The 25,638-nt window shown below is 43.6% G+C and overlaps 1 protein-coding gene across 1 annotated transcript in view; it reads left to right on the top strand.

Annotated features, from left to right (window-relative positions):
* The first annotated feature begins 1,424 nt into the window (after window positions 1-1,424).
* The window catches only part of LOC117884448 (potassium voltage-gated channel subfamily A member 5-like), a 28,307-nt gene continuing 4,093 nt past the window's right edge, over window positions 1,425-25,638 (top strand). The window contains exon 1 of the mRNA XM_034784863.1: window positions 1,425-4,429. Coding sequence (XP_034640754.1) covers window positions 1,425-2,975 — 1,551 coding nt within the window. The 3' untranslated portion in view covers window positions 2,976-4,429. The remainder of the gene's footprint in view (window positions 4,430-25,638) is intronic.

The following is a 25,638-nucleotide window of genomic DNA, read 5'->3' as shown; positions in this document are numbered from 1 at the left end:
GTATAAAATCCTTTTAACGAATAATCCATGAATGGGGACAGCCAGTATAATCCTTTGTTTCAGCCTGAACTGGTTGTGTGTGCAGGCATGTGTGTGAGAGAGGGAGCATGTGTGTGTTTTGGTGTGGGGGCGATGTCTATACATTCACTGTAGGACAGGCTTAATAGTATAACTTCAATCGCTCATTTACCCCACAAAGGGAAAATACCCCCTTTTGATGCGAGATACAATTTTCCATGTCCTTTCTTGCATCACATTATTACAGCGGTTCTGGGTCCTGTCTAGCCGACCCTTCTCTCATCAACCCATTTCTCCCGTTACACGCACCGGCATCAATGGATCTGTAACTGAAAGGAGACTTTCTCTGGGTCTGAGCTGGATGGTTATAGTCTCATTAAAGCCCACTGCGATCGCTGCCCCATGGATCCTAGTGGGAACTTTGCCGAGTAAGGAGCTCGAGAATGGTTCCCTGTTTTGTCATATTTGCCCTTCTTCTTCCCTGCCATTTCTCCATGGAGAACCCTTTCCCACCCCCCCATGGACCAGATTCAGATCCCAGTGAAACCAGTGTGAACCCGGAGTAGATCCACTGATTCCCCTGGATCTGCTTCAGAGTGACTGAGATCCGAGGGGGAGAATTTCCACGGTGAAGTCAACTACCTGTAGTGCCATTCTCCCCGCTCAGCTCCCCTGACTCCCGGGCAGTTACCACTCCAGGGAGGAATGTGCACGGCACGGGAACATCCCCTTGTCCCCCGGGGGCCGCCGCCGCGAGGGGCAGGGCTGGGCGAGGGGCAGGGCGGCTGGCCGGGGCGGGCTGTGTTTGTCAGGCAGGGATGCTGTAGCCTGGTAACCGGGGAGGCTGCTGGTTGTTTGCATTGGGGGGCGCGGGGAAGAAGGGATCCTCTTTGACGTCAAGCCTAATGCTCGCTCGTTCATATCCGGGTCCCCGCGCGGTTCCCTGGGGCTCGGCTGGGCTGCCTTTCGCGGCGCACTAGCGCTCCGGAGGCGGCGGCCGGGGGCAGCCCGGAGGTGGCCGGCTCGGAGGGAGGGGAGCGCAGCATGCCCGCCGCCTGCCCCACGCCACCCTCCCGCCGCTGCCCATGGAGATCGCGCTGGTGACTTTGGAGAACGGAGGCGCCACGGCCATCGGGGGAGGGGGCGAGGATGCTGGAGGCGGCCGGGCGCGGCGGCGGGGCGACCTGCTCCACATCCCCAACTCCGCCGCCGCCCCTGCTTGGCTGAACGACTGCAGCGGCGCCCCGGAGCAGGAGCAGCCCCGGGCGGGCAGCGGCGGCTGCAGAAGCAGGAGCGACAGCACCGGCAGCACCAGCCGGAGGGTGCCCGCTCCCCGGGGCGCCTCGCCGCCGCCTGCTCCTCCCCAGCCGCCGCGCCCCTACCCGGGAGGGGGCGAAGAGGAGGCGATGGTACTGCCGGAGGAAGGCGGGCACCGCTTGGGCATGGCCATGGCCGCGGCGGCCGAGGAGGAGGAGGAGAACCAGCGCGCCCTGCACCACCAGCGGGTGCTGATCAACATCTCCGGGCTGCGCTTCGAGACGCAGCTGGGCACCCTCAACCAGTTCCCGGACACGCTGCTGGGCGACCCGGACAAGCGCATGCGGTACTTCGACCCGCTGCGCAACGAGTACTTCTTCGATCGGAACCGGCCCAGCTTCGACGGGATCCTCTACTTCTACCAGTCCGGGGGCAAGCTGCGCCGGCCGGTCAACGTCTCCATCGACGTCTTCGCCGACGAGATCCGCTTCTACCAGCTGGGCGAGGAGGCCATGGAGCGGTTCCGGGAGGACGAGGGCTTCATCAAGGAGGAGGAGAAGCCCCTGCCCCGCAACGAGTTCCAGCGCCAGGTGTGGCTCATCTTCGAGTACCCGGAGAGCTCCAGCTCCGCCCGGGGCATCGCCATCGTCTCGGTGCTGGTGATCCTCATCTCCATCATCACCTTCTGCCTGGAGACCCTGCCCGAGTTCCGGGACGAGAGGGAGCTGCAGGCCCCTCTGCCCCCGCACGGGGCAGCCCTGAACGGCACCGCCGGGGAGGCCCCCCCGATGCAGCCCCCCAGCAGCCTGTCCGACCCCTTCTTCATCATTGAGACCACCTGCGTGATTTGGTTCACCTTCGAGCTGCTGGTGCGCTTCTTCGCCTGCCCCAGCAAGCCCGAGTTCTCCAGGAACATCATGAACATCATCGACATCGTGGCCATCATCCCTTACTTCATCACCCTGGGCACCGAGCTGGCTCAGGAGCAGCAGGAGCCCGGGACCCCCAGCACCGCCAGCAACAACAACGGGGGCCAGCAGCAAGCCATGTCCCTGGCCATCCTCAGGGTCATCCGCCTGGTCAGGGTCTTCAGGATCTTCAAGCTCTCCAGACACTCCAAAGGGCTGCAGATCCTGGGGCAGACTTTGAAAGCCAGCATGCGGGAGCTGGGGCTCCTCATCTTCTTCCTTTTCATCGGCGTGATCCTCTTCTCCAGCGCCGTGTACTTTGCCGAGGCGGACGACCCAGACTCCCATTTCTCCAGCATCCCCGACGCCTTCTGGTGGGCAGTGGTGACCATGACGACGGTGGGCTATGGGGATATGAGGCCTGTCACCGTAGGGGGCAAGATCGTGGGCTCCCTGTGTGCTATCGCTGGCGTGCTAACCATAGCCCTGCCCGTACCTGTCATCGTGTCCAACTTCAACTACTTCTACCACCGAGGAACTGACAACGAAGAGCAGGCTATTCTCAAGGAGGAGCCCAGCAGCGCTCAGGGCAGCTCAGCTGGGGGGGAGCTGAAGAGAAGTCACAGTAAAAACTCTCTGAACAAATCTGTTGTGCACTTGGAAAACAGTGAGGGGATCAACAATGGCACTGGATCCTTAGAGAAAACCAATATCAAAGCTAAAAGCAACCTAGATCTTAGAAAATCCCTCTATGCACTCTGTCTGGACACCAATAGGGAAACAGATCTGTAAGGAAGGGAATGAATTTGGGTTCTGAGGTACAGCAGGATTTGTTGATGTTGGAAATTATATATATGTATATATATATAATTTTTTGTATCACTTAGACAGTATTTTAAGTCAGCCTATATTTTATAATTGAACAGATCTCCAGGAGTACGTTTTTATGTTCTTTTTTCCACGACACAAAGGGTCACCTATTTTTAAAATAGACTAAGAATAAGCTACACTCCATGATGCAGGAGCTGGTAAATATTGCAGTGCAAACTGGTGTTATTTGTAGACACTTACTTTAGCAAACTGTGATTTTAAAGGGGTCATTTGTAACTAATTCACTTGCTCAAAGTTTAGTATTAAAAGATTGGGAGGGGGGTTGTGTATGGAGGATGAATGGATATTTTTTGTACTGTAGTTTCAAACTGAAATTATTCCAATATATTTTATATATGTGTAATTGTATTTAAGAATGAATGGGGTATTTATTTTCCTGTGAAACATGACTTCATTAAAGCACTAGAAACATTAGCTAAGAAACACTTTCAGATTTCTCCCTTGTGATCAGTACAGATCTGGTTATCTAGTATGTGAAGTGAATTTGGTGCTTTTAACCCTATAGCAGAAAACTTTTGTTTTGTTGTTGAGAAAATGTTAGTTTTTTTGTGAGCCTTAAATTATTAAATATTGTAGATATATTTCTTTATAAGTATTTTTATTAACAATCTTACTGTTTCAGAATTTCTAATAATTCAGCCCTGTGCTTTATATCCCAGAAAAAACATTGTTCAGCTTTTTGTTTGTTTGTTTTTCTACCGCTGGTATAATTTTGAGATTTTTTTATAGGCTATTGTCTGCTGTTACTAGTTTTTATCCAAGTGCACAACAGATCAAAAACAGTGGGAACTGGAGGAAACAACTTGAAAGCTAATCATGTGTGCAGTATCTGCAAAGCTTTTTTGATTTACACTCCAGATTTCTTTAGCACACGAATCAGTCACATTGCGTACCCAGGCCATTCGTATAAATGGCTCGCTGTTTTTAATGATCATATTTCAAAAACGGATGGCACTTAGAGTCTGACATGGCACAGAGTGCTACTTAAGTAACCATCATGTGGCTTATGTCTTGGACTGAGGAGGAAAGAATCATCTTTCATCAAAATGTTTTCTTTTTCTGTTATTTCAAAGCAAAAGCGTCACAATGTTATGGATTTTACAATTTCAATCTTCCTGAATGACAATGACAGAGCGTCTTCATTTTGATGACATGGCACTGTGCAGCTACCTTAGTGAACACTGAAATGAAGTTGATTCGTTACTTCAAATCAAAGCGCTACATTATCATTTCTGTTGCAAAGAACTTACTATTTTTTTGCATACTTCTGTTGCACTACTGAAGGATGTTTCATGCCTTTACCATGGCAAGATTAGCAGGTCATGGAAGAGAAGTCTTGATTGTCAACGGTCAAGGTTTGTTTTTATCAAATTTTCAATGCACTTAATAGTTATTTAAGACAAGAATATATTTTATGCAAGATAGTAAACTGTATGCACTGAGGTTAATGTAAATCAACCTTGCAAAAATTTCCTTTAATGCTCCATAGTCCATGCACAATATCTACCCAACCATCCTTTACCATGATTGATGCTAATGAAAAAAAAGTGATATTTTCCCCTCCTGTTCCAAAAAATATGATTCATGCCAGGTGAGCAGGCAAGTAGAATCTTTTCAAGATGGCATAAAGAAATATCACATAAGGCCCAACTCAAAGCCAGGGACAATTTGCCTGAGAAAGGAGTGCAGGATTCTTCCCGTTGGCATTAGACCTTTGTCTTTTAGATTGGATGTGATGCTGTAGTCTGTTTAGAAATCATTCACAACAGAAGTTACAAATAAAGGGCCTGATTCTGACGCATTCCTGATATAGGCAAACTTTTTTTTTTCAGTGGGAGTTCTGCCTCCATGAGAAGTGCAGCCTATAGTGAGGTTGAGCAAAAATGTTAAAAAAAAAAGTAGGTGTCACAGTCTGCCTACTGCAGCTCTTAAAGTCTTGATCCTCTAAGGCCTTATCGGAGTTGCCTTTATGGGCGAATAGTCCCATTGACTTCAGTTAGTCCCTTTTTGAGATACCTGAGTGGGGCTTGCAGGATCAGGCCTTGACTATGTCTCCCTATCACTGTTACCCTAGTTCTCCCTCCCTCATGTTCTCCATTGTTTGTTCTCCCACTTGGGTCTTGTATTCAGGTTAGGCTGTAATCTCTTTAGGGGAGGGACTTGAATGTTTCTACAGTGCCTGGCATACCAGTGGAGTCCTGATCCTGTTTAGGTTCTCTGGGCACTAATGTAATAAAAATAATACACACTAACTGCAGTCTATGGAGTAGCACTGTTGTAAAAATTGGTTCAGGTGAGAGCAGAATCAGACCCAGTGAGTTTGGGGAGGTAGCATAGAACTTAATCCTGCAAGGTGCAAAGTGTCCTTAAAGTCCAGTTACATCAATTGGCCAAATTCTGCCTTCGATTATGCAGGATGGTCACTGGTGTAATTGAGGGGAGCATTTGTCCGGTATGAGTTGTGGGTGCTCAGCATCCATCAAGATCAGGCCCTAGGAAAGCAAAGGAGTCTGCTTCCGCACAATGCCATTTACAAGCCCATCAGATCATTCTTCATCCTTCAGGCTGAACACTCACATGGACTGTCTGATGCTTTCTTTTGGTGTTGGACTGTCTCACATGCTGCATTTTCCCCAATAAAAGGAAAGAGTGGTCAAATACAAGGGGAACCAATTATTCTTCAGATATGATTGAAAATATTTGTTTGGCTTGGCTTTTTAAACTGTCAATCACACATTTAGATTGGATGGCGTTTTAAGAATAAGAGATTGCTGGAGACTCACTAGGTAGAAAGAGATAGCGCCTGTAAGGTGCTGAGGATTTGGATTCAAGAAGTGCTTAGGCCTTGATTCATCAACGCACTTAAGCATGTGCTTAAGTCCCATTGCCTTCAGTAACTACTGGAGTGCTTAAAGCTAAGCATGTGCCTAATGGGGACTTAGAGCCCTTAGTTCCCATTGACTTCAAGGGGAGGAATTGGGAGCCTTGGTCATTTTCAGAAGGGGCTTCACAGGTTGCAAGACTGGGCCTTAAGTGCTGTGTGGTACACCAGGATCGGAACTCAGCTTTCCACTTGTCCTATCATATTCCACTATTCTTATTATAAATGAGTACCTGCAGCCCTTACTCCTGAGAGTAGTCCTTCCTCACTCAAACAGTCTTATTAAAGTCAACAGCACTAACCACTCTAGTAGGGACTATCTGCGTGAATAAGAGTTGCAAGTTTGTGCCCTGACTGAGAATATCTATAAATAAATTTCCAGTACAGAGGGCCTGCTTCTGCTCCCATTGACTTCACTGGCAAAGCTCTCATTGCTTTCAGTGGGAGCAGGCTCTGGCATTGATCACTCCTACGTGCAGTGCTGAAGAGGTATAACAATGAGGAGGAACAAATTGTTACCCAATTTACTGCTGCAAAAGAAAATGGGAGGAGGGGAAGGAGGAGAAAACTATGAGTGAAATTTGGAGAGAGTTAATGCTGCTTTCACCCATTCTCCATTCATTTCAGGAAGAAAATCTGCACCAGACCATTACTGATTTTATATTAGCTGACCTGGAAATTAAAAATTAAAAACAAACTTAAAAACCTCTTTAGTCCAATACAAGGCACAAAATGTAAGAGTTTAGTAAAAAAAAGAAATCAATCAACATTTGAAAATAATAGTGGTTATTGGTTAGGCCTTATGGGCAATGTACTGCATCATGTGAACTTTTTCAGTCACTGAAACATATGTAATGGTTATTAATGACTTGTCATTTTGGGCAGAATGCTACAGTGTATTGAAAAGCACTAGTCTTCCATTTCTGGTATGCTGGCTTGAATCATACCTTGGGTCACCAGTGACATGAGTTTGGTTTGCTCAGCCTGGTCACTAGTGGACGTTCGTGCACATCATAGCCTGTCATTCTACAAATGATAATACAATAACTAACAATTCTAGAACCCCCTTTATCTTCAAAGTGCTTTATGAACAATGGATACTGGGTTCCTCTCCCATAGAGAAAGGTATAAACAGAAAACACCAACTGAAAATGTCTGCGGAGAAAGGGAGCTGTGTTTTCAATACAGCTTCTCTTCTAGTGCTGCACATGTGCCACTGGGCAGTGCCTGACCTGATATATAAAATAGGGATCCCTAGACCAAAGACTGAGCGGCTCACTCTCCATGTTCCTTTCTGCTCTCCTGCACTCACACCCAGCAGTGGCAGCCTGGCTGGCTGGGGGGCAGTGCATCCATTGGCTCTGAGCCAGCATCTGTGCTCAGTGACCTAGCTAGCCATCATTGGACAGGTCACTGAGCACGCCGAATACACGGGACAGTTAATGCTGCTTCCAGCAGCATTAACAAATCCTCCTTCTGTATGATTTTTGGGCTGCGTACGAGGAATATGTTACTTAGAGTGGGTGTTCCCTGGCTTCTCTCGCAGGCTGCTCCCTATATACCTGTGTGATTCAAAGGCTATGGAGTATGGATCTTTAAGGAACTATTCAGGATGTTGGTTTTACAACTCACCCGAAAGATGGATTTTGTATATGGTTTTGCACACTTGGTAATTTGTGCTCTAGAAACTAACTGTAATAATAGGATTGATTCATGTCAGAATTGAGGTGTATTGGGGGAAAATGTGATATAAAGCTTTAATAGCATCTGCTTGCTCCAGGTGTTACTTTAGTCACATTTTCTGTCCATTATTTTCATGAGCACCAGCCTCCCCACTTTACTTAACAGAGCTATGTTTTTTTTTTAAATTAAAAGAAGGAACATATTGTATTATAGTCTCCAAATCACCAAAATCACTGGGCAAAATCATTCTGTCAAGGAATGTTTAACACTGTCACATATAATAATAATTTTATTAGTATGATTAGTAGTACCTGTCTTTGTTGCCCTCTTGATACACACATTTGCCTCTCCTTGGTCTTTCACTCCTTCTCCTCCTTCCCCTACTGTTCTTGCCTTAGCCCAATCATTCACTTACTATGCAGCATAATGCTTGCTACATTACTTCGGTGGATTTGCCCATGATAGTAAACACTATGCTCACTCTAGCAAGTATTGGCAGGATCAGTCCATGTCAGGGAATCTATCTATATCTTGTACTGTAAAACCTCTTATAAAACTCTGCTGCTGTATAAATAACGTTATCAATAATAAGCAGAGGTAATTACAATTTTTATAGGAATAGAATACTACAAAAAGTAATATGAATAATACTATGGCCAAATAATTAATTCATTGCAATTCTAAGTTACAAAGATTAAAAATGGTTGAAATAAAAAATGGCATTCATATAGAATTAGTGTTATCCATCGGAATGCAACTCCTTCTCACTCCTATAATCTAGTGGATTTACTTGGTGTTCTGTGGTTTCTATGTATGTATATTGTACCTGTTCATGTTTATCATGGATGCAGTAAAAATAAAAGCCCCCAAATAATGGGCCAGATTCACAGCTGGTATAAATTAGCTGAAGACTGTTGACTGAAGACTGAAGACAATGGGGCTGCACTGATTTACACCAGCTGAGGCTCTGACCCCGTACTAACAATTCCTGATTTTCAGCAGCTTTTTGCACACAGAAACATAATTTTATCAAATTCCCCACTGTCATAAAGGCATAGGACTTGATTCTTCATTCATACCAGATTTGCATTGCACTTACTTCAGTGGAGTTACTCCCGGATTACACCAGTATAAGTGAGAAGACAATCAAGTCTATATTATCAGTGTTGGGAATCTGGTTGTGCAAAAAGTTTGCCCATCTGCACTCCAGAACACATTATCAGTTGATAGCTAGTCCCATCCTTGAGGTTTATTTAAGCACTTGTTAAACACAAATGGCCACACTTTGCTCTCGTTTATGCTGCCAAAATCCGAAGTATCTCCACTGAAATCCACTGATCTCCCTAACACTGATTTTGCATAGACATGATACCATTAGTTTCATGAAGTTACTCCTGATTTACATCAATGTAAATGAGATCAAAATCAGGCCCATTGACTTCACTGGGATGCTGTTGCTCTGAATTTTCAGCAGTGCAAGGGCAGAATAGTGCTCCAGAAATTGCCCTATCTGGCAGTAGATTAATTATCTTCCTAGCTGAGAAAAGCATTTTCTGAAGACAGTTTCTGTTTCAGTGTAAGAACTGGGGGTCTCAGTACAGATAATCCAAATGATTATGGTACAATGGATTACCCTAAAGGCAGTTTACCAAAAATGTCAAATTATCACAATAACGTCAAAGATCTTGTAACTCCTCTGCTATATCATCTGTCAACTCAGGTTTAGTATCCCCAAGAGATTAGGTTCCAAAAGAAAGCAAGAAGGGTTGTAGCATTTGATGACATTCATAAGGGCGAAGTGAAAGACAAATTACAGCTCTGTGTTTTGGCTACAGTGTGGCATGAAGACTGTCACTCGCTACCTTGCAGAAAGCAGCTGACTAGCAGGGGCCAAATTCTGTGCTATTTTACACCCTATGCCCAGGTGCATTGATGTACATTTGGCTCCACTGACATTTGCATCACATGCTTCTGTCCCTTCCCATATTTTGAGCGCCTCAAACTTTAGAGCCCCAATTACTGACAGCTGCTCATCTCAAAAGGTGAGACCTTGAGCACCCTGACTGTGCCTCCTCTCACCACCCTCTCCCTTACCACCCCACTTACAGACCTAATGTGTGCCAACCTGAGAGCCCTCATCTTTACCATGCATCTTTACCTCAACTCTCTCTCAAACCTCGCCCACCTGCAACCCAGACAGTGGGAGGCAGGGAAGCCCACTATAATATTATATATTCCATATAGATGACACATACAGTATAATCTTGCTGCTCCAGCCTTCAATAACCAGTACAATGGCAAATCCTCATAATCAGGTTTGCAATTTGCTTGCACTCAGCTACAACAGGGTTGATGAGGGCATTATAAATATGATGGCTAGGTAGACAGTAGTGCAGACAATTGAGGGTCAGCAGTGGTGACATTCCGGACTGTGTGTACAGTAGAATTTCATTACCTGCACTAGTTTCATTCCAGCACTTGGTAATCTTCAGACCTCACAAATCCGCACCAAGGTTCTCTTTGCCCTCCCTAAAGTTAGTAGGGATTAGTGAGATTCTACTCTACTTACCTCTCTTGGGCAAGCTCAAGGCACTTTTAAATCTCTCCCTCCTCCCTCTCCCCCTCACTGAATCTGCATATCCCTTCACATAGCTGGAAATGCATGTGATTTTTGTGGACAGCTGAAAAGAGATTTGCATGATTGAAAGAGCGTAGCCTTGTAATTTCTCTCTCTTGTTAAATGTTTTGGAAATCTGAGGGGGAGTAATTGAGGGAAGTTTTCAATGTGAACGAACTTTATGATTTTTCTTTTTGCTTTAGAAAACACTATCATTTTCAAGGCATAAAAGAGTTATTTAAAGATGAGAAAAGTTAATCTGAAAATAGATTGTTATTACACAATGAAATTGTGGAACGTTTTAATTAAAGTATCCATTAGTGCACTGGTAAGTTTCAGATTGCTTGCAAATGACTAATTAGGAAGACAGGATCAGTCTGAAAAGAGGCCTTTAATAATAATAATAATAAATAATAACAAACAAACACCCAGCTTTTATATAGCACTTTTCATCTGTAGATCTCAAAGTATTTTGCAAAGGAGGCCAATATCATGATCCCTATTTTACAGATGGGGAAACTGAGGCACACAGTGGCAACACAACTTTGTTTAAGGCAGCATGGTTTGGAGGAACAAGCTCATGGGTGGGAGCCAGAAGGTTCTGAATTCTGACTCCGCCACTGACTCACTGTGTGACCATGGGCAAGGCACTTTGAATTTCTTTCTCAGTTTCCCCATCTTTAGTGATATTGACCCATGTACCTCTCTGGAGTGTTGTGAAGTGGAACTAGTTCACAGATCTCCATTGCTTGGAATAGGTAAAGCACCATGTAAGTGCTAATTACTATTATTAATAAATACACAAATATTAAATATTATTAGTAGCTGTGGGTTTTTTTTAGCTTATTCTTCTGATTTTATATATATTGAATACAGAATGAACTTGACTGAATATTAGTATGGTCTGAAGTCTGAAGATTTTGGTTTTACCTAAATTTTGGCCATCTTGTTTTGCCATTGAATTCAAACCTTGTTAATCAGGTACTGTATTGAGGGGAATGGAAAGAAATAGGATCAAGGAGATATGCAGGGGTAATGTGATAAAAGCAAGAGTGTAGGATCAAAAGTGGTTGGGTCGGAAGTGTGAGGAGAAATTGTAATGAAAGGCTGGAAGCTCCATGGATTTCAATGTGGTGTTTACACTGACTAATGCCAGTGGGGATCTGTGTGGGTTCTATTCCTATTGAGGGATCTGGAAGTTTCATCTAGGAAGAGACTTGAGTTCTCTTACACATCCTGTGTCTCCCAGCAAAGCAAACGGGTGCATCTTCAACTTCAGAGGACAGAGGGGTGTAGACACACCTGCTGTGGACCGGCAGTGGAGCAGAATTCAGTGTCCATGGGGAGAAGCTGGATCCACTAGGAATAGTGGACTATGGGTCCCACATTATATTGACTCTATCAACATGACCTTATTTTATATGTCATCAGTTTCCATTGACTGGAAGGAGTTGTTGCTGTAGAGCCCAGCTTGGTTCTGGCTGTCCTCCATCCACCCAGCCATGCCATTCAACAGAGCCCCAAACTGGTTGAATTCCAGGGAAGGGCTTCTGTGACTTTAACAAAGAGGGGAGGATGCTGCTGCTTTAGCTTATGTTCTAAACTAACCTTCTTGTATCCCACCCACGCAACAACACTGTAGACTGGCTATTGGCATTTTAACCACCTGGCAGTTAAGCTTCCGATGGCCATTGTATACTAGCTGTCTTGCTGGAGCTTCACTGGACTTAGAAATTATGGGAAATCTTGCAAGTGTCAGAAGAATTCTCTTGGAATCCCAGGGATATTCTCTTTGTCAGTAATTGCTATACTGTGGCCTATAGGAAATAAACCAATACTAGAACTCTCTTGTAACTCTGGGGGAAAGTGTAAACCCCACTAGAACACCACTCCTCAGACAGGGAAACTGACTCAGATCCAAACACAGCAGGAGAGGTTTGCCTTCACCCCTTCAAAATTCAGGCTGTTCATGCAGGTCCATTGTTATTGGAAATAACCTCGAAGAGTCTATTATCATGTCTTAGTATTATGAAGTGCTTGGAGGAATGATATGAATGTTTGAAACACATGCTTGCCTCAGAAAAGAGGCTTAGATTTATGAGTGGACAGAACCGCAGTTCATGGACCAATCTCATCCCCGGTGGAAGTGGACAAAACTCCCATTGGAGTTAGTAGCAGATGTGCCTATTATGGGGTGAATTTATGCCTTTTTACTGATTCCTCTGCAGTGAGAATCTGCTAAATATAGAATTAAAAATGTCAATGGACAATGAAGTGTAAATTTCAGCTAGTTTAGGGAACAAATTCTGCTCTCAGGTCCACCAGTGTAAATCTGGAATAACTCCACTCAAATTAATCTTTGACCCTCCCCTGTGTCCTGCTCAGGTAGACCTGAGAATGGTCTGTTTTCACTTCATTCTTAATATACCTATTCAGCTGGGCTCTCACTTATATGGCTAGTAGGAAGAGTGGAAGTGTTGGTGCAGGGAGAGGGAGGATGCGTGGGGACCCAACGCTGCTTATTCCACACGCTTGACATGCAAAATGGCCAAATTGCACATGTTTTGTATTTCCATATTTAGTTCACACCCTGAGCAGGAATTACAAGGAGACTAGTCCCAAAGTAATTAGATCTGGTGGGGTCCAAAATCAGGTGATGAAATCATCTAGGGTTGGTGATTGGTGCGAAATTCACATGCCACAGTATTGCACTCCTCCCCCTTCTGGGGAAGACTCCTCCAGCCAGATGCATAGTTGCTTAGCTGGCTGTTTTTAATTCCAGGATTGGGGAGTAGGCTTGGGTCTTAGTGCCTCATGTGGAATTTTTTCCTATATTCGGTAATACACCCTAATGTGCAGGAATCAGGCCTTAATAAAGGTCTCACATAAAATACATTGTTCATAAATTAAAACCGCAGAGATCTTGTTGCTAGTTTTCAAACTATATTACCATGACTGTGTCATCGCAGGGTCCAAAAAATGGTTTCTCGGTATCATTGGAACAGAGTTGTAGACATGGGCCAATATGACATATTTGAAATTTGTTTTCCTTTTCAAAAGCACTTTGTGATTTCCCTACCCCCCCCCCCTCCAATCTAATGTACATCTGATGTCGGGCTTCCCATATGAGAATGGTTACAGTGAGGCTGACATTTTTAGAAATATGTGCGAATGGAAAATATCCTGGGAGAGCTGCCAATATCAGATTCTGTGAAGTTTTAGTCTCCCATGAATAGGAAACATGATACAGGTACATTTCCTGAAAAGGAGCCTAATTAATGAAGTTGTTTCACTCAGGTGTGTGTAGTTCTTGCCTTCTTTATTTAGGGAAAGAGTAGAAATGAATTCTGGCACATCTGATATAGTGAGGATACATTCAATTCCCTTTTCTTACCAAAGGATAAGCAGCCAATCTTACATTTACTTCCCAGAGGGAGAAAAATATCTGTGCTGCAAAGGACCATGGTGAAAAGAAGATTTTCCAAGGTTTAACCCTGATGGCAATGAAAAAATTGGTTAATACTGTTCTTGTGTCTAATTCACCACTGCATTACTCCAGTTTTATGCTGGTGTAATTGGAGTAAACCAGCATAAAACAGGGCTGACACAGAGGTGAATCAGGCCCGTGGCCTTTTATTATACACATTAAAACTAGAATTATAAGAATGAATGCGGCTGATTAATAGTACTGGGCATGTCAACAAGTTTTATAGGCTTCCCAGTGTGCTCATTTTAATTACCTTATTAAATCAACTATCGAGTTAGCATACAGAAGCATTTTACACTGAGCAGGCCAAATTCTGCTGTCAGTTACAGAGGTGCAATCCAATTAAAGTTAATAGGGTTGCACATGGGGTAAGTCAGCACAGAACTCAGTTCAAGTGATTTGTACTGGTGCATCCTGAGAACAGATTTAGGCTCACTGTATGCTAATTACCTTGTGCTATCACTGCTATAGGTAGTATTGCTGAGTAACAGTGAAAAACATCACATTGGCTTTACAGAAAACAATCATAAGGAACCAAATTGAGCTCATGCTGATTTTTCTTTCCCGTCTTTCTTTTGCAATGTAACAAACATTAGAGGGAAGTTACAAAATACCAGTGGGAAGCAGGGGTCTGTTATAACACTGGAAAATAATAACTTTGCATTAAGATAGTTCCTTCCATCCAGTGATTCCAGAGCCTTTTACAAACATTCAGCCGGCTCCTCAGCCCATTGAAATCAACAGAGAGACTCCCACTGACTTCAGTGGGCTGTGGATCAGGCCTATTAAATTTCACAACGCCCCTAGGAGGGAGGCCTGAAACACAGAAAGATCAAGGGTCAGATTTTGTCCAGTTGCCCAGCTGGGTGGGTGGCTGGGTTACAAGGAAAGTAGCCCTATCCCCATTTGCTTTTTGCACCCCTGGACAGCAGTTGCAGCCCCTTTGCTTCCTGGAGCTCCGGAATTGCTAATTTTATTTTAATTGCAGGGGCCCAAGTCCCCCTAAATGGGGTTGGGTGATGCCTCCCCACTCTGTGCACCAAGCAGCCATGTATGCTGCACCTCCAGAATTGGCATAGGAGTTGGTGTGCTTCTCCTTGGAGGAAAAACTTTTCCTAGAACTTCCCTTGGGGTAATGGAGCTCCATATTGTTCCCAATACAGGGCTTTGCCTACAGGGCACAACTGAGCCCTAAGCACCGTGCCCAAGGGCACACAACATCAGGGCCAAGAATAAGATGCACATTTCCTGAGCCTCAGTCTTGTGCCTTAACTCCAAGGATTTAGGGCCAGGTTTTGGAAGGTATTTAAGTGCCTACAGGTGCAGGCAGAGGTGCCTCACAGGAGCCTTTTGAAAATCCCACTAGGTGCTTATCTGCATCTTTAGGCATCTAAATACCTTTAAAATTTTTAAAAGTCTGGCCTGCAGTCACTCTGGTCATTTGGTATGTTACAGTGCTTCATCATGCTACTCTTTTGTTGGTACAGTAGCTGTATGCAAAGGGTTAAGTGCTCCCTCATTAAGAGTCTCTTCCATCACCCCTTGGAATCACTAGAAACACTCCCATTGAATCAGGCACGAGGGCCCAGTTTCGTAACGGGACTTAGGCATTGGGTTGCTCAGTGTCCCAAGAGCCAGTGCGCTAGGTGGGGAGCTGCCTAAACTAGCCAATGGGTGATGTCTATGAGAAGGGTGTGTGCTATGCCCCACCCCCTCAGAGAGACAGGTGCCTACGTCCAGGCTGCAGGGAGGTGATGATCTCAGCTAGCTATTTACAACCAGGAACCGCTCTCCTGGAGTTAGGTGGTTTAGGCGCCTCAGGAGTTTCTCACAAGAGTGGCTTAGGCAGGCAAGTATCAGGGGGTAGCCGTGTTAGTCTGTATCTACAAAAACAACAAGGAGTCTGGTGGCACCTTAAAGACTAACAGATTTATTTGGGCATAAGCTTTTGTGGGTAAAAACCTCACGAATCTGAAGAAGTGAGGTTTTTACCCACGAAAGCTTAGGTAGGCAGTAACTACAGGCAGAGGAGGAGACAGCGACACCATCCGTCTTTTCTCCTCCCTTTTGCTGGGTGGGTGGGAGAAAAGACTTGAACAGGGATCATCCACCCCTCTAACTACTGAGCTATGGGGTAATCTGAGGTGGGGGCTCCCTCAATCTCTTCTGTTCTTCTTTTGTATGGCAAGAGAGGTAATGATCAATGTTCAAATAACCAAGCCCAGATTAGTGAGGTAGGTAGCTGTTGAAGCTGTTCCACTGTGGATAGATCATTACAGAGTGATTGGAGCAGGGACTAGGCACCCAGAATCTCCCACATGGGTTCCCTAACACTGGACCACAGAGTCATGCTCTCTCGCACTCTCTCTTTCACACTCCCAATGACTGTTCCACTCTGGATAAATGCTTAAAGAGTCATTGGGCCAGAGAAAGAGAGAGAGAGAATGACTTTGTAGCCCAGTGATTAGGGCACCCACCTGAGAGGGCAAAGGCATGACCACCACCTCCTCCCCTGGTTGGATTTTGAATGGGACCCTATCTTGTAGATGGCTTCTGAGCATGCCTACTGGATTGGGCCCTGCACAGGACTTAGGTAGCCAAACGACTGTCTTCCCTGATTTGTGAATTGCTCTGGAGCTTAGGTGGAAGATATTCCCCAGGTGCCTAGAGTGAGGCAGCACTGTGTGTACCTGGAGGCAGAAACTTAAGCCCTGTCAAGGCTGAATCCCCACTCTGGCACTTTGAGTGCAGAAGGTGGGGGCCCGCAAGGATTTTAAAAATTAATACTGGCCACTCCAGTTGTATTAAATTCCCAAGGTTACAGCTTTTCTCTGACCTTGGAGGGGTAGATGCTACCACCACCCAAGTACAGAACCCCTTTGAGGACCCAGGACGATGCACTTGGGAATTCCTTCCTGTGGGGTACCCTCAAGCCCTTTCACCCCCCATCTGGGGAAGAACTGAGAAAATAAAAGAAATCAGCTGTTGCCACCAGCTAATTAAACAACATATGCACCAACCTCTTAAGACACAAAAATCCAATTCTGTTATTTAAAAAAGTAAACTTTATTAATTAAAAAAAAAGAAAGAAAATACATCTGGAAACTTGGGCATTTGCTAGATTAAAAAAAAACTACAAGGATTAAGCATCTAGAATAGCTTTTTGAGGTCCAGCTTAAAGGTTAGAAGCAAAACCAAAACACCTGGGGTTAGCACAGAGGAGTTCACAAGCCATAAAGAAATAAAAAGAGATAAACCTAATCGCTTCTTCCTAGACATTTCCTGATCTACTTAAATATCTGGGGTTTCATATGAGTAGTTTCTAGGTATGATACCAGGAATTTTTCATACCTGGCCCCAAGCTTCTTACAGCATAGTTGTTGTCCAGTTCGCTTCTCCCTGGGAGAACAACACAGACAGACAAAAGAGGAGTCTTGTTTCAATTTTAAAAAGTTCTAGCCTTCCCATTGACTCTTTCAGCCAGGTGCCAACTTATTTCCTTTTACCTATGCATAGCAGTGAGACTTTTTAACCCTTTGCAGGTAGAGCAATTAGAGAACAGCTACTAAGTGGGATTTTATAGCTACTGGCTGGCTGCGTGTCCATAAAAGGGAGCTACCCCCCTTCCTTCATTTATCACAGCCCCTAGGGAACTTTCACTGCCAAAACTTAGCCACTGAATGAGTTTATGTACCTTCGTGGTTTGGCAAGAGTTTTGTGGATCTCTGTGGAGCCTACAAGTGGGTTGTAGGTGCCTACATTTGGGGTTTAGGTACCTGCATACCTTTGTAATCTGGGCCTAACTGAAGAAGAGGTTGTTTCATATCTGGATGTTGACCATATAAACAGGCAGAAAAATCTGCCCAAGGTCTTTCTTTGTACCTTCATGCTCTGCTTAAACCTCTTGTTATATGGCTAGTAACTTTTGATTAAACACTCTATTTGTTTCTGGAAAAATATCATTGCTTCCTTGATTAACTACTGTGAAAACAACACATTCACGCATGCCTCATTTATACAATCAGTTTATGCACTATATAACGGAATACATTTGGATGCAGCTGTGGTATCTAATGTGTGTACTGGGAGCCACTTACAGCCCCCAGGGATGTAAATTGTGACCCTCAAAGGTGACTGTCTTAAAAAGAAAATATGTATTTAATGATAATTGAAAATATTCTGTGATATGTGCCAGCAATGCCCCTCTGCCATGTACATTGGCCAAACCAGACATTTTCTGTGCAAAAGAATAAATGGACACAAATCTGACATCAGGAATTATAACATTAAAAAACCAGTAGGAGAACACTTCAGGCTCTCTGGTCACTCAATAACAGAGCTAAAAGTGGCAATTCTTCAACAAAAAAACCTTCAAAAACAGATTCCAGCATGAAACTGCAGAACTGGAATTAATTTGCAAACTGGACACCATTAAATTAGGCCTGAATAAAGACTGGAAGTGGTTGGCTCATTACAAAACCTAATTTCCCCCATACTAATTTCCCCCTACTGTTACTCACACCTTCTTGTCAACTTTGAAATGGGCCATTCTCATTACCACTTCAAAAGTAATTTTTCCTCCCTTGGTATCCTACTGTTAATTGAATTGTCTCGTTAGACTGACCTCCTACTTGGTAAGGCAACTCCCATCTGTTCCTATGCTGTGTATTTATACCTGCTACTGTATTTTCCACTCCATGCATCTGATGAAGTGGGCTGTAGCCCACGAAAGCTTATGCCCAAATAAATTTGTTAGTCTCTAAGGTGTCACAAGGACTCCTCGTTGTTTTTGCTGATACAGACTAACACAGCTACCCCTCTGAAACCTAAACTAATGTAGTAAGTACACAGGCTAAAAGCAAGGAATGTATACGCAAAGTACATTGTAGAATAAAAGCCCAACGTGCTGCCAAACGGGCTTATTCCCAGAGTTGATATGCCATAAAATAATTGGAGCTGGAAGTGTATTTTGGTCATTGCCATATGATGTACGCATCCAGAGAATCCGCCTATGAATGTAATGTCACAGCTTGGGCACTATGGTGGTTAGTGCTATCAGAAAAAATCTTAAAAGGGAGCTAGCTATCTAGCTAGCTAGATGTGCAGTATGGACTCAATGTGTAACTTTACTATACCCATTTAGAGTGTGCTATCAGCATATCACAACAACTTTCATGGTATAGATAAAAATTAGGCATTGGGGATAACATTTTCAAAAGCACCTATGTGCCTTAAGAGCCTAAGGCCTTATCTACATGGGAACACTTAGGAGAGTTAATCTGAATTAACCAAAAATGTGAATTTTAACCAGATTAGTTAAACTGGATTAAACACCTATGTGGATGCTCTCATTTGGAATAAAAATGGATTTAATTCAGTTTAGTTTAATTTGCTTTGGAAGTGGATTAAACTAAACCTAATTAAGGCCACTTTTTTCCAATTGACAGTGTTCACGTGGGGCTAAATCTGGTTTAACTAATCTGGTATAATTATATTGGAATTGAAATGCCTGTAAATTTCCTCATGTAGACAAGTGCTAAAGCCCAGATCTTCAAAGACATTTAGGCACCTAATACCTTGTCTACATTTGAAAGTTGCACTACTTTAACTATACTGTATAGTCAAAGCGATACATCTCACCTGGTGTTATATCAGTATAAAGGTGCTTTAAACTGGTATAGCTATTTCTGTACAAGAAAGGGAATAAACTATACCAGTATAAATGTCACCTTTATACTAGTATAACTATGCCTCCAGTAGGGGTTGTACCCGTATAACTCTAATGGTACAAAACCCCAGACCCCTATGAAATAGTTATACTGGTACAACTTTCAAGTGTAGACCAAGCCTTATACCGTTTGAAACCAATGGCAGTTAGGCACCTAAATACCTTTTGAGGATCTGGGACTAAATCCCATTTTCAAAAGTCACATAGATGCTTAGGAAAGTCACTGAAAGCCAGTGGTACTCAGGACTTGTCTACATGAGGGGTAATGTGCTCTACAGGGGTGTGATTTCTAAAGTGCACTAATGTCTGTTGCATTAATTGGTCCATGTAGACCCTGCTAGTGTGAACTAATGGTTCCCTAGTGCACTTTAACATAGTGCTGTTTGAAAGAGCACTACATTTAAGCACACCAGCAGAGTCTATATGGACTAATTACTGTGCAACACATTAGTGTGCTTTAGAAATTGTACCTCCGTAGAACACATTACCCCACCATGTAGACAAACCCTTAGATTCCTAAATCACCAATGAAATGTTACCCACCATCTATAGTCATCTATACATCTACACGAAGGCCCAATGCTGCAAGGTGTTGGACACCTCCTGTTTGGTACTAAGTGCCCTCAATGCCCATTGAAGTCACTGGGAGTTAAAGGCCATCAGCAGCTCCCAGAATGTGCTCAGCACCCTGGAGGACAAGGCCCCAAGATGCTGCTGGGGTTGCATTATAGTGCTTGATGTGCAAACATACTATAGGTCTCGTCAAGGTTCATGGGTGTTATAGGCAAACATTGGCAGAGCAAAACAAATCCTTTAAGGTGTAGACATTTCTGTTCTGTTCCTGCCCAGAAGGCACACCATGGGACAGAATTCAGGTCACACACAGACCTGCTGAAACCAATTTGGTTTGTGCTATAACTTGAACCCCAAAGGCCTGGTTTTGCACCATATAGATCAATGAGACTTTTGCCATTGGCTTCAATAAGAGCCGTATTGGGCCTCAGCGTGGCTCTGAACTAGCTGTGAGATGAGAAAGTATTTTGGTAAAGGCTGGAGGCAATATAATTATTATTCATTGTCAACTCTAAAGCAAAGTTGTGTTTCAGTCAGTATCTACACTATCTAGAAAGACATCACATGAAGTTATATAAGGCCTGATGTCACTGTCAGTGCATAATGTTTAACCTGGAAAATAGAACTGCAGAAGGAGTTCTGAGTCAAGTGGTGCTTTGTACTTTCCCTATGAAATCAATCTGAGAGCATATCACAGATGATTTGATATTGCAGTGCATCATAATACCACGGTATAAGAGGATGTTAAGAAGTATTTTGAAGGATACCAGAAATAACTATTGGAGCAAACATGTCAGTTTAGATACATTCATTCTAACTGAACTCACTGCAGTAAAAAATAAGCATGGAATTTTTAAAGGCACTTTGTATTGGCATAACTGTGCTCCCATGAAGCCAGTGGAAGTTCATTGATTTCAGTGGGTGCCGTTATGCTAATGCTGAATGCTTTTGAAACGCTCATCCTAAATATTTTCTTCTTTCTTGGCTTTGCAGTGATTTTCAGCTCTGGCCTTTGGAGCTCGCTCTGTTACAGTGGTGAAGCAAAACTGCACCCACTGGAAGAGATGAGGGGGCTTTATACTATCTTGTTAATGTTCTCCTTCAAAAAGCAGCAGGACTCATCTCTCTTTGTTCTCCCTTAACTTTTCTTTTAATGTAGTTGCCACTATGTAGAATTCCATCTGTTAGTCTTCAAGCAGTAATGCACCCTACTATTTTTAGGTACTTCCAAGACTCTTAGGGTTTCCTGATGCTTTTTGAATAATAATAGTAATGAATAATAAATAAATGTCCATCTCTTCACACAGCATGGCTGCCTCACATCTCTCTTTGTCATGCATTTCTTTGGTGTACATTCAACCATGATCCAATTTGCAAATGACACCACAATTGAAAAGCAACTCATCTGTGTCTAATTCAAGGGACACTTTCATGTTTGTCTTGAGACGACTGACTATTAGAAAGGTTAAGTTCTATTGCTATTGGATGTCATTCAATTTAAAATATAGGATTGCACAGGGCCTGATTTAGGAACATAGGACTTTCCATACTGGGTCAGACAGTGGTCCGTTTAACCCAGTATCCTGCCTCTGACAGTAGTCTTTAGGTCTCATCCTGGTCTCTAATAGTTAGAGATTGGCATAAACCCTAAAGCACAAAGTTTAATATCCCTCCCAAATGTTTTATTGTCATTTATAATAACTCTGGGTATTCATAATATCCATATAACTAGTCAATCCCTTTTTGAATCTGGTTAAGTTCTCAGACTTAACTACTTCTTGTGGCAGTGAGTTCCACAGCTTAGTTCCCCGTTGTGTGAAAAAGTATTTCCTTTTACTGATTTCAAGTTTCCCACCCCTTATTTTGATTGAATGCCCCCTTGTTCTTGTGTTATAAGATAGGGATAGCGGAAGCTATCATGTATTCCCTTATTTATCTCCTTTCTAAAATAAAATAAAAATCCCAGTCTTTTCAGTCTCTTTTCATATAACAGTATTTCTAGGCCTTTGATCATTCTCATTGTCTTTCTCTGAATCCCCTCTAGTATGCAGTACCCTTTTGGACATGGAGTGACCGGTGCTGCACACAGTACCCAGATGATGCTGCACCATTGATTTGTACAATGGCATCATAATATTTTTGTAAATAATTCTCCATCTCATTCCTGATGCATACTAACATCTCGGTTGCTTTTCTGAGCGCAGCTGCACATAGAGCAGAGCTCTTCATTGAGCTGTTTACAATGATGGCCAAATCCCTTTCTTGAGTGGATACAGTTAATTTAGAAGCCTTAAAGTGTAAGAGTGGTTTAATTCCCCCCCCAAATATTCACTGGCCATTAGCTATCAAGTTGTCCATTCCGTTACCTTGTTTAGGTTTCTCTGAAGTTCCTTATAGTCCTTTCTGGTCCTAAATAACATTGGGTCATCTGCAAATGTTATTGCCTCACTATTAACCCCCTTTTCCAGATCATTATAAATGTATTAAACAACATGAGACCTAGTACAGAAGCTTGAAGCACCTCACGATTAGCCTTTTGCCATGATGAAAACTGATAATTTATTCTCAAGTCTGCAATAGTTAAAGTTATTGGTGTTGGCCCACCCAACCTACAACACCCACCCAATCTGAATGTACCCTCCTGAAAAGATATTCAGATGTCACAGTAACAAATTACTGGGAGGTTATTGAAAATGAATCCCTTGAATACAAAATGGTATTTTTCAGTCTCCTAGCAATGTGTTATTTGCACCATCGTGCATGTATTTTCAAATTTTAGGAGGCAAAATTAAGCTTGGTAAGTGGTGTTTATGGGGTGCATGGTGAGTGACGAAGGATTATAAGGCCATGGGGAACTGACTGGACACGTTAACTTTTCATTGCCAGGTATTCTAATTATTGTATTTTTTAAGAAGTGCAGAAGTTGTGTAGCAAAAGTGTGATGTTGTAGTTTGGCTGCTCACTGGACTACAATGAAACATTCTTTCAACCTAACGCATTTTGTTTGTGTGATGTATTGGAAGCTGGTTAAAAACGACTAGCTATCATTTTAAATGTGAGGCATTTCCTAGTTCTGCTTGCAGGAATGAGGTCTCTTACCAAAGCTATGTGATTTGGGTCATCTTAGTTAGTCAGCAGACAGTCAGTCTGGAAAAAGCCAGCTTAAAGCAAGGTGGGGTCAGTTGTATCTCACTGCCTTAGGGACCAACCTGCTTTTCTTTTTCTCTCTCTCGCTCTCTCTGTTTGGGTTCTTATGTGATCTCTTTCTGAATTCTCTGAAATGAAGTAGTGTTATACTGCAGTCTTCCAGCAAGTGTATTTATGTTTTTATCTAACTTTTCTGTGGCCTGGTCTACACTTAAAAATTTAGGCTGACAGAGTTACCTCACTCAGGGGTATGAAAAATCCACAGTGTAGATGCAGCAAGGTCAACAGAAAAATGCTTTCTCTGATCTCGCTAACATCGCTAGGGAAGGTGGTGTTCCCACACCGATGGAAATGTAGGCTGTGTTACACTACCAGGTTATGCTGGCAGTACCACATGTAACCCACACACCTTCTGGGTGTGGTGTTCTGTCCCATCTCGTGGCACCGAGACCACTTAAAGAGAGAGAGATTGAGTCTGCTCTACAGCCTTAGCTACCAGCCAGTTGACTTTTAGCTCATGTAGTAGAGGCTCATGCACTAAGCTCCAGAGGCCCCAGGTTGCTAATATAGTCCCTGTAGTGTAGACATATCCTATGTGTATGATGGGACCATAGCAGTTGGTTTATGAATGACCCAGTTTTTTGAACAAGCACCAATAATTTCAATCAAGTTGGTTTATAAGGTCTCCACAAGAGGAATCTAGCTCTGACAGACTTTAAAAGGCTCATCAGAGTGGAGGTACCTTCCTGCAGTCCCCACTGTCCCAAACTCCCTCTTTGTGGAGGGGCAATTGTTAATTGCTTGGTGAAGGACACCACACTTTGTGTTGACAGGATCGATACTATTTTACTTGGGTAATCCCTGCACATTCTGAGAGGGTGATGCTCCAGTTCTCCTTCCTGATTCACAGAGAGAGCACCTGATTCTCATGCTACATTTGCCATGGAGTTTCCTCAGGACCAGGGAGAAGGAGAGATGATGTCACAGAGCTATTACTCCCATCTTTCTCTGTATGCCAGGTCAGGTCTGTTCAGTCTAGTTCTCTTCCATGCCTTGAAGTGAAAGTGATAATCTAACCCTAACAAATTTGAACAGCTAACACATGCAGGTTAGTTGTGAGTCTCTGTATTGAAAATAGTGGGCCCAGTTCTGATCCCATGGAAGTCTCTGGGACTTTGCTATTGACTTCAGGGAGTTGAGGACTAGGTTCAATACTGTTACATTTTATAAAGAACACCTGTAAAGAGAGAATACAGTTACACTACTTGGCATTGAACAGTCCTACAAAACTAGAATGTGATTGTCAGTGACTTTAAGATATTGAATGCAACAGAATGAAATCAGACTCTTGTACATTTCTGAGGGATGCACTGTACAATCCTAAATATCAGCATCAGGTTTCAGTGGTATCTATGATGAATTACTCTTCCAATGGAAACCTGTAATAAGAAAGATTGTTGGCTTTCCCTCTGTAACTGATCTTACTTAAATTCCAGCAAGATCACCAACTAGTTAATTCAGGGTCAAATTAAATGTAAATGTGGCCTAAATCAGCCAAAAAATGCAGAGTTCTGCATTTGCTCATGGATTTTTGAGGGCGGTTAGTCAGGGGAAACACACACAATGTCTCCTGGAAAAGAAAATTCCAGCTCCAGAAAATTCAGATCTCCTAATTTGGAGGCCTCGACACAACATTGAGAAAACATAAAATCTCAAAAGTCAAGGGACGTTTCTGGTGCGGATAAAGGAGGAGAATAAAATGGCAGTGCTAATTTCTTATGGGATTCCTTTCCTTCAACTGCCACACCAGCTAAATTACTATACCAAAATGGTATCAATTTATATTGGGGAAGATTACTGCCCCTTTCAAGAGCCTGTTCTGTTCCATTAAGTCTCTAACCCTGCTTCTATTACTATACCTTCCAATGATCAGGGCCGGCTCTAGGATTTTTGCCGCCCCAAGCAAAAACAGTTTTGGCGGCCCTCGTTTTTTTCTTACCCCACCCCTGGCCCTGCCTCAACTCTGCCCCTTCCCCAAATCCCCAGCCCTGCCTCCTCCCCCCAGGCTCTCAAGCCTAGGAGGGAGGGAGGGAGGGAGGAAGGGGGAGAAGCGGCATGCGCGCCGCAACCGCTTGGGATCTCCCCCTCCCTCCCAGGTTTGCGAGCCTGGGAGGGAGGGGCAGTAGCGGCACGCGAGCCGGCAGCAGCAGTGGAGGTGAGCTAGGGCGGCCAAGGCACATTTTTAGGGGCGGCAGGGGCGGCATTCTGGCGCCGGCCATGCCGCCCCTAAAAATGTGCCGCCCCAAGCACCAGCTTGTTTTGCTGGTGCCTAGAGCCGGCCCTGCCAATGATGCATTCAGCAAAGTGACTAGTTTCTCTACTTGATTCTTATTGAAATGTTTTTTATAGAATCATAGAATCATAGAATATCAGGGTTGGAAGGGACCT

Source organism: Trachemys scripta, chromosome 1, assembly GCF_013100865.1.
Source record: "Trachemys scripta elegans isolate TJP31775 chromosome 1, CAS_Tse_1.0, whole genome shotgun sequence".
Classification (NCBI taxonomy): Eukaryota; Metazoa; Chordata; order Testudines; family Emydidae; genus Trachemys; species Trachemys scripta.
This window is presented reverse-complemented; position numbering and strand designations above follow the sequence as displayed.